Genomic DNA, 14,434 nt, shown 5'->3' with positions numbered 1-14,434 from the left:
GTGTCCAGTCCAGGATTAGCTGGCCATAGCAGAAAAGAACAAGTCTTTTTAGGCAAAACTCAAAAGGTAGGAAAGGGAGGGGTGGGGGGAGTAAATCATCAAATCAATATAATGGACTGTAGCGGCATTAATGGTATGGGCAGGGGAGAGGAGGAGGATGGTCCACAGCCTCTCGACATGTTTGGGACCTCACGGTACACTGCGCCACTGCTGAAACCGCAATTATGGCTGCAAAATTCTTTAAACAAACCTATGATGCCTCAACTTTGATTAAAACTAAAGGAGTTTAAAAGTAAAGTGGAAATGCCCAGTTTTCCCCAACTAGTGTGTGTTCCACCGTGTCCTACTTACTCTAGGGGAAGAGGGGCCTCTCTGCTCTGCAAACACTGGGAAAAAGAAAAGAAAGTTTGAATGGTAGTAGTAAAATGGGAAATGGAGCCTGGCCTGTTTAGAGTTTAGAGTTCAGAGTAACAGTATGTATATATAATGGCACCACTGTTTCTCTCAGCCCCACCCATCATCAGATCGCGACCGCTTAATGCAACTTATGCTTCACCCTCTTTTGCGTGTTGGACCCAAGTCTAAAATGTCAAAGTCCAATGCTATGTATTTCAAAAATGTGGGGCAGGTATAAGAAAATAAAGTTGTAAGGTTTTTACTATTAATTATAGTTTTAAGTGCAGTGATAAATGTTAATTTGGAGGGTGTGTTGAGTGGAAGAGACTTATTCACCCTTAATCAAAGGTCAAGTGTGTTCAATCCTTGGCTAGTTGTCCCACTCGATAGAGGTAGTCTTAGTCTTATGTCGTGATCATAATTGATATTTATTAATAAGTTTTATTATGGTATTTAATTTGGGTGTAAATGCTAATTATTACAAGTTTGTGTCATTGTGTGTAAAAGATATTTAAAACATTCTTTTTATTAGTCTTATTTGAGTCAAGTTTGAATCGTTAAAGCTTAAATTGAGTTATTAATCTTAGAGTTTGATCAAACTTGAGCCTAAATTGAGTTAAGATTCGAATTTTGATGGTTAGCTCGACTTGAGTACACACCTCTATTAATTGCACATTCACAACTTCGGAGAGGTAAATTGTGAAATATATTTAATAATCTATTAATTCATTTTGAATTAGTCACCTAATTAAGTTAATACCACATCCTCGCTTAAGAAATTGAACCAACTTAATATATATATATATATATATATATGTTATTTTTATCGCTTTTATATTATGATTCAATTTAAATGAATTAAATTTTGAATTGTTTTTAAAGCAGATAAAAATAGAATAAGATTGTAATCATATGGTATTTGACTGATTTAATACGGGTCATGTTCAATATATCACTCTATCAGTATATATTTTTAAAAGAGTTAATTATCAAAATGGCCATTAGCTATTTTTAGTAATTAACTCTTTTAAAAACTAACACATGAATTTTTATTTTATAATTAACCAAAATTAATATAATTTGTTACCACCCATTTGGTTCACTGAAAAATATTTAAAGGAAATTGAATTTAAGTTCTATAAAAAACAAATTACTAGAAAAATAAATTACATTGTTTGGTTTAATTTGTGGAAAAAAAATTACTAGGAATATGAAACCTAAGATTTGCTAGGAAAATATTTTCCTCATTGTTAAGGAAAACTTTCTTCAATGAAAATTGTTTTCCATCAATCCAAACAACATAAAATACAATTTTCCTCAATTTGTATGAAAAAACATTTTTCATGTTTTCCATCCAACCAAGCACCGCTCAGGGTTGCTAAGGGATATGCATGCAGAAGTAGATGATTTGAGGATGACAAGCATGCACTAATTAAGAGATCCGATTTGATTAATTGTTGATACATACATGCATACACATGTTCATGTGTTTGTTGTGATCAACTGTCCTTCCACCACTTGTACTAATGTTTAATAATCAATCATAGTTTAAGGAATATAGACATCATTATAATTTATTACATTTAATTGATCATTAAATGTTTTGTATAAATTATATATTGACTAGAAAAGATGATAATAATGTTTTAGTTAACAATTATTACAAAGATCCTTATAGAGAGATGAATATTAAGGGTATGAGTTTGGGTTGAGTTTTTGTTTAATGAGACGAATTTATAAAATTCATGATATAATATGGTGAAGTTTGGAAACATGAGATATAAAAAAGAAATGTAAGCACTTAAATGATGATTTTGAATCCTAGTGGGAGCAATTACTCTTTGTGCTTCTATATGTGAAGAAAATATTTATAGACAGATATTATATTGTAACAGAGTCAATAGTATAAAAAAAATGATTTTGAACTTATACCTTTTTTTTGTGATTTAATGATGTTTGAAAAGAATAAATTTTAGTTGTTGAAACTTTCTTGATCCATTTTATATTCCGGCGGAAATATTTAGGGGCCAAGCTTGTCTTACGGAGCAAAGTATGAGTCTCAAAACGACATAAGCAATCATTCCACAGTTGAAGAGGTTGGACGGAAACCTGTCGACCACGCGCTCTGGGCGTGCGTATCACGAAGTGCGTTTAACTAAGGTTACGGATACTGACAAACGGAATTTTTCCTTTTTAACTAGAGTTAAAAAAAATCCCCAAAAGTCAATAACTGTTGTTCTCAAATTTCAGAGCACATACAGTCAGTAAAAGGATTGTGCCCATCTCATCTCGCATTATTATCGCGATAAATTGGTGAGTCAAGATAATTTCGTTTTACCCACTCATTTCGTACAACTGTCAGCATGCCAAATATCGAATTTCACTGTAGTTAATTACAACCAATCAACTATACAGTACTGGTTTAAATACTTTTCTAATTTGTAAGATCAAATAGAAAAAATCAAATGTATATCATTATAAATTAATAAATAATTTTTAGAACTATAAAATAAAATAATTTTTGATCTATATATGTATAATTCTAATCCTGAGAATCACTCCCCAAGTGAGAACTTGTGAACAAATCTAAACTATTGATAGAAAATTAAGTAAAAAATGAGCGGAGTCATTTTTCATAAATATTACAAAATTTTAAAATGAACGGGTCATTTTTATAAATATTACAAAGTTTTTTTTAAATATATATTTTCAACCGTTAGATATACTAGATTAATGGTTTAGATTTGTTCACAGGTTCTCACCTAGCGGAACTACTACACTAGTGCGTATATATATACACTTCATATTTGTTTGTTATAAAGTTACACACTTGCTTGCTTATAATAATTTGTCACAACTGCCAACTATCATATAGTATGATGATATTACAGTTATCAATTCAAATGAGTGGTCATAGATTTGAACCTTGGAAGTGGGAGTTTAAATTCTATGAGCTAAAAATGATTTTTAAAAAGTATAAAATAGATAATATCTTCTAAAGAATCACTCGCATTTAAAAACAAAAACAAAATTGTCACAAACTACCAAACCTTCTTTAAAATGACTCCCAAACATTGTTGGAGTGAAACTAATGTTTATTTTAGATCATTATAAAATTGTTTTCTTACAAATGTTGGGACTACAGAGAGCTTGATGATGTAATTAATGGAAGTTTAGTAATATTTTAATATTAATATAAAAGCTATTTACAACATTATTGATGTCTTTAATCATGTGATCTAAACTTAATGACAACCAAGCTGAGCGTTGAATGGCGTAATTGAGTGTAGTAGTATTTATTAATCTGGTGAAATTTTGAAGTAGCTGAATTTAGTTCCATCTTTTACTAAATGAAGAGTGTGAAAGATTCCTTCATTAATTAATTGAAAATTTTATGACACTGTCTTTCATTAATTATAAGGTAATTATTTAATTTTGTTTATATTCTTGACTCGTTTGTGATATATATTCTTTTTTTTTTCCTACTTTATTATTTGTAAAATAACATTTTAATCAATTAAACTAGTAATAAAATCTATCATATTAATCAATAAATGTTTTATTAAGGAAATTGTATAAAAATCTAGTGGTTAATAAGTCTTACCGAACACTTACTTCCAGGGTAGGGTGAGCTTGGACTCATTGTGTGACGAAATGTACAATAGTATGATTTCGATTGTGAGATTTGTCGGGAAAAAGGATTTTGTAAAATTTTTCGGATGTGCTTTGATAATTTATGTAATATAAAATCTGATGTATTTTGTGATGATTTGGTTAAAATTATTATTTTATAAATAATTAAAGAGAAAAAATAAGTGTCAAATTTTTTCTTTTTATTTGATGTAAAAGTAGGGGCAGTAAAAAACCTTAGAATATACTAGTACGTATTATTCTGATAAATAAAAAAATGTAATGAATCGTCCTCCGTCCGTGCTGTCTCTCTCTCTGTTCAGTTGTTCAGATCTGAGGAGAGAGAAAGCAAAGATAAGTACAAAACCAACACGAAGAGCGGAGGGGGGGGGGGGGAGAGAGAGAGAAATGGAGGTTTTGACTAGAGAGAGAGAGTAGAGAGTAGTAGGAGTGTTGTGTGTGTATTCCGTTAACAACAGCGGCGATTTCTGAGGCGCTGTGTCGTGTATTCTGTTTCGTCGGTTTGGTTGAGGGCCGATTCACTCGCCCTTTGTTTCGCCCAAACTCCCATATCTTATCGCCGATTAATACCCGATGAGTATTGTGTAAGGACATTGAACATTATTCACTCTTTTCATGCACAGCTCTCTCCCCCTCTGATGCGCTCTGGGATCGCTGAAGATTTTGGGTTTGCAGTGATAGCAGTAAATGCTACTATTCAATTCCACTCCTAGAAGCTTATATAGGCCTTAATCCCAGTGTTTATAGCACTGCACAGCATTTACGTCCGTATACGTATGCATATATACACGTTTATGACCTTCTGGTGTAGAATTTGATTTGATGGAGCTGTAGAGAGGACTCTCGCTCAGAGCTCTTCTTAATTGCTTCCTGTTGTTTTCGTCGAGGTTTAATATACATGTGCAGTTCTTCACGTTTCACAGGTAAGCTTCACAGATCTCTACTCTTCTGCTTCTCTCTGGCTCGGTATGTATATCTGCTGTGTTTTTGTAATATTTATATATAATGTGTTTGTATGTGTGTATAGATACGTACGTATACATACACTTGTGTGTTTTTATGTGCATCTGTGTAGATGTGGTTTACTGTAGTGTGGTATGGACGTTTGTGGGTTTAGAGGATTGTTATTAAGTTTCTGAAATTGTTTGTTGCTATTGCGATTCCAGTGTTTACTAAGGAAGAGTGAAGGGAGGTTTTAGCAGCGGAGGAATTGAAGATTAGGAAAATTACATCTCGAGAGGGAGGTTTGGAGGAGGAAATGGAGTCGTGCGAGGAGAAGAATTGTTTGGACTCGCAGCTATGGCACGCTTGCGCCGGCGGGATGGTGCAAATGCCTCCGGTGAACTCGAAGGTTTTCTATTTCCCGCAAGGCCACGCTGAGCACACTCTCACCAATAATGTCGATTTCTCCATGCTGCCTAAGATTCCAGCTCTGATTCTCTGCCGAGTCGGCGCCGTGAAGTATTTGGCCGACCTCGAGAGCGATGAGGTTTATGCTAAGATTCGGCTGGTTCCGATTGGGAACAATGAGCCTGACTTTGAGGATGCGGTTTTAGGGAGCAGTGCATCGGAAACCGCCGAAAAGCCCACTTCGTTTGCTAAGACGTTGACTCAATCAGATGCCAACAATGGTGGCGGTTTCTCTGTTCCCAGGTACTGTGCGGAGACGATCTTCCCGCGATTGGATTACACGGCCGATCCTCCTGTCCAGACCGTGATTGCTAAGGATGTTCATGGTGAAACGTGGAAGTTTAGGCACATCTATAGGGGGACGCCAAGGAGGCATTTGTTAACAACAGGGTGGAGCACTTTTGTGAACCAGAAGAAGCTAGTTGCNGGGGGGGGGGGGGGGGGGAGAGAGAGAGAAATGGAGGTTTTGACTAGAGAGAGAGAGTAGAGAGTAGTAGGAGTGTTGTGTGTGTATTCCGTTAACAACAGCGGCGATTTCTGAGGCGCTGTGTCGTGTATTCTGTTTCGTCGGTTTGGTTGAGGGCCGATTCACTCGCCCTTTGTTTCGCCCAAACTCCCATATCTTATCGCCGATTAATACCCGATGAGTATTGTGTAAGGACATTGAACATTATTCACTCTTTTCATGCACAGCTCTCTCCCCCTCTGATGCGCTCTGGGATCGCTGAAGATTTTGGGTTTGCAGTGATAGCAGTAAATGCTACTATTCAATTCCACTCCTAGAAGCTTATATAGGCCTTAATCCCAGTGTTTATAGCACTGCACAGCATTTACGTCCGTATACGTATGCATATATACACGTTTATGACCTTCTGGTGTAGAATTTGATTTGATGGAGCTGTAGAGAGGACTCTCGCTCAGAGCTCTTCTTAATTGCTTCCTGTTGTTTTCGTCGAGGTTTAATATACATGTGCAGTTCTTCACGTTTCACAGGTAAGCTTCACAGATCTCTACTCTTCTGCTTCTCTCTGGCTCGGTATGTATATCTGCTGTGTTTTTGTAATATTTATATATAATGTGTTTGTATGTGTGTATAGATACGTACGTATACATACACTTGTGTGTTTTTATGTGCATCTGTGTAGATGTGGTTTACTGTAGTGTGGTATGGACGTTTGTGGGTTTAGAGGATTGTTATTAAGTTTCTGAAATTGTTTGTTGCTATTGCGATTCCAGTGTTTACTAAGGAAGAGTGAAGGGAGGTTTTAGCAGCGGAGGAATTGAAGATTAGGAAAATTACATCTCGAGAGGGAGGTTTGGAGGAGGAAATGGAGTCGTGCGAGGAGAAGAATTGTTTGGACTCGCAGCTATGGCACGCTTGCGCCGGCGGGATGGTGCAAATGCCTCCGGTGAACTCGAAGGTTTTCTATTTCCCGCAAGGCCACGCTGAGCACACTCTCACCAATAATGTCGATTTCTCCATGCTGCCTAAGATTCCAGCTCTGATTCTCTGCCGAGTCGGCGCCGTGAAGTATTTGGCCGACCTCGAGAGCGATGAGGTTTATGCTAAGATTCGGCTGGTTCCGATTGGGAACAATGAGCCTGACTTTGAGGATGCGGTTTTAGGGAGCAGTGCATCGGAAACCGCCGAAAAGCCCACTTCGTTTGCTAAGACGTTGACTCAATCAGATGCCAACAATGGTGGCGGTTTCTCTGTTCCCAGGTACTGTGCGGAGACGATCTTCCCGCGATTGGATTACACGGCCGATCCTCCTGTCCAGACCGTGATTGCTAAGGATGTTCATGGTGAAACGTGGAAGTTTAGGCACATCTATAGGGGGACGCCAAGGAGGCATTTGTTAACAACAGGGTGGAGCACTTTTGTGAACCAGAAGAAGCTAGTTGCTGGGGATTCGATTGTGTTCCTCAGAGCAGACAATGGAGATCTCTGTGTTGGAATCCGAAGGGCAAAAAGGTGTGGCAGCATTGGCCTCGACGCTCCATCCGGATGGAACACCGGTGCCGGAACCTATGGTGGATTTTCAGCTTATTTGAGGGAAGATGAGAACAGAATCAAGAGAAGTGGTATTAATGGAAACCCAAATTCTTCTGGTGGGGGTTTTAGGGAAAGGGGAAAAGTGAAGCCGAAATCTGTTATTGAAGCTGCATATCTCGCTGCCAGTGGGCAGCCGTTTGAAGTTGTTTATTATCCACGGGCAAACACACCGGAATTTTGTGTTAGGGCATCATCTGTGAATGCCGCAATGGGTCTCCAGTGGTGCTCGGGGTTGAGGTTCAAGATGGCATTTGAAACTGAAGATTCTTCTAGAATAAGCTGGTTCATGGGAACAATATCCTCTGTTCAGGTTGCTGACCCCATCCACTGGCCTAATTCACCATGGCGGCTTCTTCAGGTAATGCAGCTCCCAGAAATACTATGTTTACAAATCTTAGACAACTGGATCTATTCTGTGAAGACTTGTTTGTTTTGTTTGTGTCCACCCAGTTTGACCCCTTTTTCATAATCCTATGACTGTTTTCATAATCCATGTGAAACTTTAGGAGTATTTAGTACTTGGCTATTGACACTTAGCTATTTGAGTTGTGGCATGAGTATGTATTAGGAGATGTTTGCTATTCTATTTGATGCTGCTAATGTTTATGACTGGTATGTCAGATGGATTTTGGTTTTGAGGGATCTCTTCAATGTCTATTTCAATTCTCAATTACTGCAGTAAATCTGTTTGTTATGGACTTTGATTAGCTTATTTACATTCTGGTTTTCTGTTTCCATCTGCACTATACTATAGGTGACATGGGATGAACCTGATTTGCTGCAAAATGTGAAGCATGTGAGCCCGTGGCTAGTTGAGTTGGTCTCAAACATGCCCATGATTCATCTATCACCTTTCTCACCACCAAGAAAAAAGTTGTGTTTACCACAAGATTTGTTGATTGACGGTCAATTTCGAATACCGTCATTTTCAAGCAACCCCCTTGGGGCCAGCAGTCATTTCTGTTGTCTATCTGACAACATTTCTGCAGGCATGCAGGGAGCCAGGCATGCTCAATTTGGAGGACAGTTATTGGATCTCCACCTTAGAAATAAAATGCAGTTGGGACAATTACCACCAAGTTTCCGGCAGATTGATTCTGAATCTAAAGTTTCTGATGGGATGATTAAGAGTCAAAAGGAGGGCAATGAAAACACCTCTTGTTTGCTAACCATTGGGAACTCTGCTCAGAGGTCAGAGAAAACTGATACCGTGATGACACCTCGATTCTTGCTCTTTGGTCAGCCAATACTCACTGAGCAGCAAATGTCACATGGCTGCTCTATTGATGCAGTTTCACAAACTTCAACAAGAAAAATTTCCAGAAGTGAGATGCAATTACAACCAGAGAGATCCCATATTGACCGGAAAGACCTTCAGGAAAATCTATCAAGTCCTACATTTTTCCTGAATCAAGCTTGTCATGTAGCTGAACTTGGCCAACATACTGGTCATTGCAAAGTTATCATAGAGTCAGAAGATGTTGCTCATACTCTTGATCTCTCAGTTTTGGGGTCATATGAAGAGCTATACAAAAAACTTGCTGACATGTTTGGAATAGAAAGATCAGAGATGCTACGCCGCATAATCTACTGTGATGCAACAGGTGCCCTCAGACAAATCGGAGATGAACCATTCAGGTACTTGACTATTTTTATCAACACTTTTATTCCCACAAAAATTTAATCTTTGAGGCTATTGATTAGCAAAGGGGCATATTTTACAATGAATTCCAGCTAAAAGCCCTTGCCTTGCATTGTTTAATGTAATTGCAGTGAGTTCAAAAGGAATGCAAAAAGATTGACAATTTCAAAGAATGCCGGCAGCAGTGCTGGGAGGTAAATGTCTATGTTATTAATATATTATTTTCATTGAATGCAAAAAGTTAAGAACTCCCTCGCCCTTGCCCTGCATTATTTAATTTAATTGCAGCATGTTGGTGTCAATCATTCCAGACACATTAGAAACATAGACAACACTTTTCTGGATAAAGTGCATCTTCCTTAAAATTTGAAGTACATTTTAAAAAATAAATGCTTAAATGGTGAGAGTATTATAAAACCTTAGCAAAGGTTTGCTTTGTGCTTAAACAAGAGGACAGAAAGTGAGTTTCCTTAGATATATTGCGATGCCATCAAAACATTGTCACCAACAAAATGGTGAAGTAAATATTTTCTTTGACCTTTGTGGTTTTCTTGAAGTGCTTCTGGTGAAATACCACATTCATGAGTAGAAATCTAGATTTGCAATTATGTAACCTAGCCTTTAATCTGGAGAATCTTTTTATTCAACAATGTATTCATTTAAAACCTTTGTTTCTTTCCAACTCTTGATAATTCAGGACATGGGTCACTGGTTTCCCAACTGGCGAACGAGGGCTAAATTCCTCAAACCAGGCGGGCGCTCTCAGCATATTTGCATAGGCTTACCAGCACCATATGGTTGATTCAGAGAATTGAATTGTGTATTGACGAGCTTCTCGAAAGATCTTCCGTTATGTATTGCCAAATAACTACTCAATTGCAAGTTTCTCTGTGACGGTTAGTCTCTCCCCATTGTGTCTAGTTTGGATAGAGTTGACGTTCAGTTGTTAGCCGCTCATAGCTACCTGGTAGCAATATAATATGAACAAATGTGGTGTGATGTTAGTATTGACGACTGATGTGTAGCAGCAAGGCTAGGTATTGATGATAGCTAGCAGAACGTGAATTCTCTTTTAGGTTTCCAATTTAATATGTTCAGACAAAGTATTTGGTTTCAAATTATGTTCGTTGCTCTACCTTGCACATCTTTTTGTTAAATATATGGTGCATCATGCATGAATTTGAGATTAGCTAGGCACACTTTCTTGCTTCAATTTTGCACTTTAAAAAAAAAATACATTATGGAATATTATTTGTTTGAAATATAATTTATTTAATTAATTATTAACAAAAGTAGTTAATTAATGGATAATTAATAAATATTTGAGAATTTTAATGTTTATTTTTTTTTTAAATTGAGATGAAATACAAACTCACGCTAAAAATAAAACTCGTAATGTTGTGAAGACATTATATTCCTTCTTAAAATGGAACAAAAGAAATTATTCTTATAATGGAACAAAAGAATTTTTCTTTTTAATAAAAAAGACAAGAAAATGGACAGGCTGGTTGTAATAAAAAATTGTGATTCCAAAGAGTGAGAGTAGTAGGCAGTTAAATCAGGTTGGTGAGACAGAAAGCATTGCACTCCAACAAGAAGTGTGGGATGCGTCATCGATTTGATGTGAATTTGTAATCTTTGAAAATTTAAACCTAATTAATGTACTCCACATAATAATAATAATAATAATAATAATAATAATAATGTCGTCTAATCAAACATCTCACGTGCGGCCTCCCGGTTGGGACTGTTTTGTTTCTGCCTCTTTCTTCTCACCAAAACCTAAATCCTATTCTTATTTGATTTTTTTTTATTTATTAAATATCAAGAATTACAAATTGAATTTCTGGTTCCTATTTAATATTACAGATGATGTTAGATTACAAGATTTTTAAAATGCTCTTTTGATAGCAAATCTTATATGCCAGTGAGCTAGGGTTCTGTATCAGTCTCCACCCTTATTTTTCTAACAATGTCAGAATATCAATTAGACTCTTATTGAAAAGATTTTGTCTTGCTTATTTGCTTGATGATGTGACATGTTAATTGTGTTAAATCAAAAGTTTTCTTAATTAGACAATTACCTAGTTATAATATAAGATGTTAAATCTATCAATTATTTTTGCCAAACATAATACACATTAGCCTTCATCACTTCATATTGTATTAACTACTAGAAAATTTATAATTTTCAATCACCTAAAAGTGATTGAAAATTTAGAGTTTATAATTGAAAAATTGCTTTCCAATCACTTAAATTTTAGATAGTTAAGTTGTTGAACATGTTACATTTTCATCGAAGGTGGTCATACATTAAAAAAAAATGCAATTGTTGAAAAAAAAACAATCATGGTGAAGGTGTTTATGAATAGTTGCTTGATGAAAGAAATCATGTGATTTTTTTGAAGAGGAAATCTTTGTATTCATGCTTATTCTTTTTTTTTTTTTTTTGGTCCTTCTTCACTTCTCTTTCTTTCTTCATTGTAAAAGAAATATTTTTTTAATTTTACAAAACAAACAATATTATTATTTATGACGTTAAAAGTATGTGTGTGTGTGTATATATATATATATGAACACATTCAAATTTAGGAAAAATGAAAATAAAGGGCATCCCAAAAGAAAATGAAAAAAAAAACTTGAAAAGAAATTTTTTTTAAAAAAAAAACTTTTTTTTTTTTTTATACTTTACATTATAAAAGAGAAATAAATTAACTGTGTTGCCGACCAATAAGAATCATTAGCAACTGATAAAACGACATAGATTTGGTGAGATGGAATCACTGCGGTGGAACCCACCATCTCACTCCATCGTCACGTCACAATCCAACAGGACGCCGTCTACAGAAGAAGGTTAACGTGCACGCAGCAACGGTTATCTAACGTCCACGGTTTAGGATTCATTTGACGGTTAGGTGGAGAGATTTTATTACCGCACGGTATAAAACTCTTTAACAACGAATAAATGGGGAACCTAATTTCTCCCGAGAAATCAAATTCTCGTCACGCCGGCTCTTATCAAATTTCCTATTCGGCCCATTATATAAACCCATTTATATACGGGACCCATTGCTTAGTCCATAGTCTAAATTCTTCATGGATCTTGAAATTGGGCCTTAAGGAAATTGCACCCATCATTAGACAGTAGACCATGGTCAACACTTATGTAGATCATAGTCCAAACCATTTTTTTCTAAACATAATTATAAAAAGAAATTGCAATCGTTACGCTTAACTAATCTTGTATTTATGATGTATTTTGATAGGGATAAATTTTCGATCTACGTAGCCCGGTATGGCGTTCCCGGTCTAAGTATAATTATCGGTCTATTTTAACCTACCGGTCCATTGTTACGTGTTGCCCCTGACCGCCTGCTTGGTCTAAGCAAGTCGGTCAGATATGTCACCCGACCTACTTGAGTCGGGGCACTAAACCCCTCGAGACCTTGACTGACTTCGGTAACCGGGCGTCCCGACCTCTGTCGGGAGATACTCGCTTGTAAAGTCTTGACCCGTTCGGGGGCTTACATCTGGCCTTCACATGTAGGGCTGTATTTATGACTGGTGCATGCTTGACACGCGTAGCGCATGTCGCCGACCTGGAACATGTCCCCAAGGTCACCTATAAATAACGCATTTAATGCTAGTAAGAGGACTTTTGACTATTTCTACTATATAATAGTCAAGGAGACCGGGAATCTCTGACCCACTGTCACGTAGACCGGATTCTCATAGGGTATCTTGTACTGTACCCGTTCTAAACATTAATAAAGAGTATTTTATTCATATTCCCGTATATTACTCTATCATATTCAGAATAAAATGAAATTACAGTAAATCTAAAATGAAATTGAATAACATGTCTCACATATTAAGTGTATAATGTTAAATGAAACTGTATTGAATACTTGAATTAGAAATACTTTAGTTGTGTTGTAATGAAACTACAGTATGTATAAAATGAAATTGAATAACAAGTTTCACATACTGAGTATATGTTGTCAAATAAAATTATATTTGAATTATAATGATACTTTAGTTGTGTTGTAATGGAACTACCATGTGTATAAAATGAAACTGAATAACATGTCTCACATATTGAGTGCATATTGTCAAAAAACTGTAGTTGAATTAGAATGATACTTTAATCGAGGTGAAATGAAACTACAGTGTATTTAAAATGAAACTAAATAATAAGTCTCACATATTTGAGTGTATATTATCAAATGAAACTGTAGTTGAATTAGGATTATACTTTAGTGGTGCTGTAATTAAATTACAGTGTTTATAAAATAAAATTCAATAACAAATCTCGCATATTGATTATATATTATCAAATGAAATTATAATTGGTTTAAAATGATACTTTAATTGTATTGTAATGAAATTACAGTGTAAATAAAACAAAACAAAACACGGCATAAAAACATTATTAATTAACGTAAATACATATAAAACTATTTAAAATTAACCCTAGAAGGCTCATCCTTCTCTCTAAACTCTTTGCTTCTTCTTTTCCTTGGTTTGGCAGCCGCCACCTCCGCATGCTTAGCGGAGGCGGCGTCTTCTCCTCTTCACGATTGTCATTTTCTTTTGCTCTTTTCTCTCTGCCTCTCCTCTCCATTTTCGCCTCCCCCATCGCCGTCCACCACACCTACGATCTCGCACTGTCGCCGTGTTCTTCGGCTATCGCCGCCCCTTTTCCTTCCCTTCCGACATTATTCCTCTTTCCCAGCTTCGGATCTGTCAAGAAGTACATCACCATTGAATAAGGAAAAGAAGGTTTTGGGTTTTGCAAAAGGTGAAGTAGGAAGGAGTGGTTTTTCTTGATTCAAAGCGGTGTTGTTTTTTTATTAGTAAGTTTTGTTGCTATTATATCTTTCGTTTATTTATCGAATTTGTTGCTTCTCGCATCTTTAGCAAGTTTATTCCCTCTCGCTTCTTTTGCGAGTTTATTCCCTCTCGTTTTTTTGGCGAGTTCTTGTTATAAGCGTACGTAGAACGATAATTGGTCATGGCGTATGTGAACCACAAAAGAATGAAGATTGATACTCGGGTGGTGTCAACGACTTTTGAACTAGAGTATGCCTTCGTTATGTTTGACCAAATTACTATTGACAGTAAAGAAGCTTGGAGTGCTCCTGTCGACTTCAGCTTCAAATTTGTGAAACAGTCTGCGATTCAAGTTTTCGATAACATTGTTATGAAATTTGTTTCTATGTCTGACTGTAAGGAATGTTTGTCCATTCCATTAATCTTTCTTGTAAACGTTTCCGCTT

The 14,434-nt window shown here is 36.2% G+C and overlaps 2 protein-coding genes across 2 annotated transcripts; both read left to right on the top strand.

Moving 5' to 3' along the window:
• The first annotated feature begins 4,413 nt into the window (after positions 1 to 4,413).
• Positions 4,414 to 6,240, top strand: LOC116016191 (auxin response factor 18-like). Its single transcript, XM_031256353.1, has 3 exons — positions 4,414 to 4,970; positions 5,214 to 5,878; positions 6,151 to 6,240. Exons 2-3 carry the CDS (start codon positions 5,306 to 5,308, stop codon positions 6,238 to 6,240), a joined length of 663 nt encoding a protein of 220 aa, XP_031112213.1. The 5' UTR covers positions 4,414 to 4,970; positions 5,214 to 5,305.
• Positions 5,903 to 10,297, top strand: LOC116016517 (auxin response factor 18-like). The gene is made up of 5 exons (XM_031256823.1): positions 5,903 to 6,450; positions 6,694 to 7,871; positions 8,268 to 9,151; positions 9,287 to 9,349; positions 9,853 to 10,297. The coding sequence occupies exons 2-5, from the start codon at positions 6,786 to 6,788 to the stop codon at positions 9,932 to 9,934; spliced, it is 2,115 nt and encodes a 704-aa protein (XP_031112683.1). The 5' UTR covers positions 5,903 to 6,450; positions 6,694 to 6,785; the 3' UTR covers positions 9,935 to 10,297.
• Positions 10,298 to 14,434: the final 4,137 nt, after the last annotated feature.

The sequence above is a fragment of the Ipomoea triloba genome, chromosome 4, assembly GCF_003576645.1.
Source record: "Ipomoea triloba cultivar NCNSP0323 chromosome 4, ASM357664v1".
Lineage (NCBI taxonomy): Eukaryota > Viridiplantae > Streptophyta > Magnoliopsida > Solanales > Convolvulaceae > Ipomoea > Ipomoea triloba.
Note: the sequence above shows the minus strand (reverse complement) of the source record. Positions and strands in the feature narration are given on the sequence as shown.

Excerpts from the sequence above, each read along its gene's own strand:
- LOC116016191 (XM_031256353.1), top strand. The coding sequence starts at position 5,306 with ATGGAGTCGTGCGAGGAGAAGAATTGTTTGGACTCGCAGCTATGGCAC.
- LOC116016517 (XM_031256823.1), top strand. The coding sequence starts at position 6,786 with ATGGAGTCGTGCGAGGAGAAGAATTGTTTGGACTCGCAGCTATGGCAC. Across the intron at positions 7,872-8,267 it reads CACCATGGCGGCTTCTTCAG|GTGACATGGGATGAACCTGA; the intron begins GTAATGCAGCTC and ends ACTATACTATAG. Across the intron at positions 9,152-9,286 it reads ATCGGAGATGAACCATTCAG|TGAGTTCAAAAGGAATGCAA; the intron begins GTACTTGACTAT and ends ATGTAATTGCAG.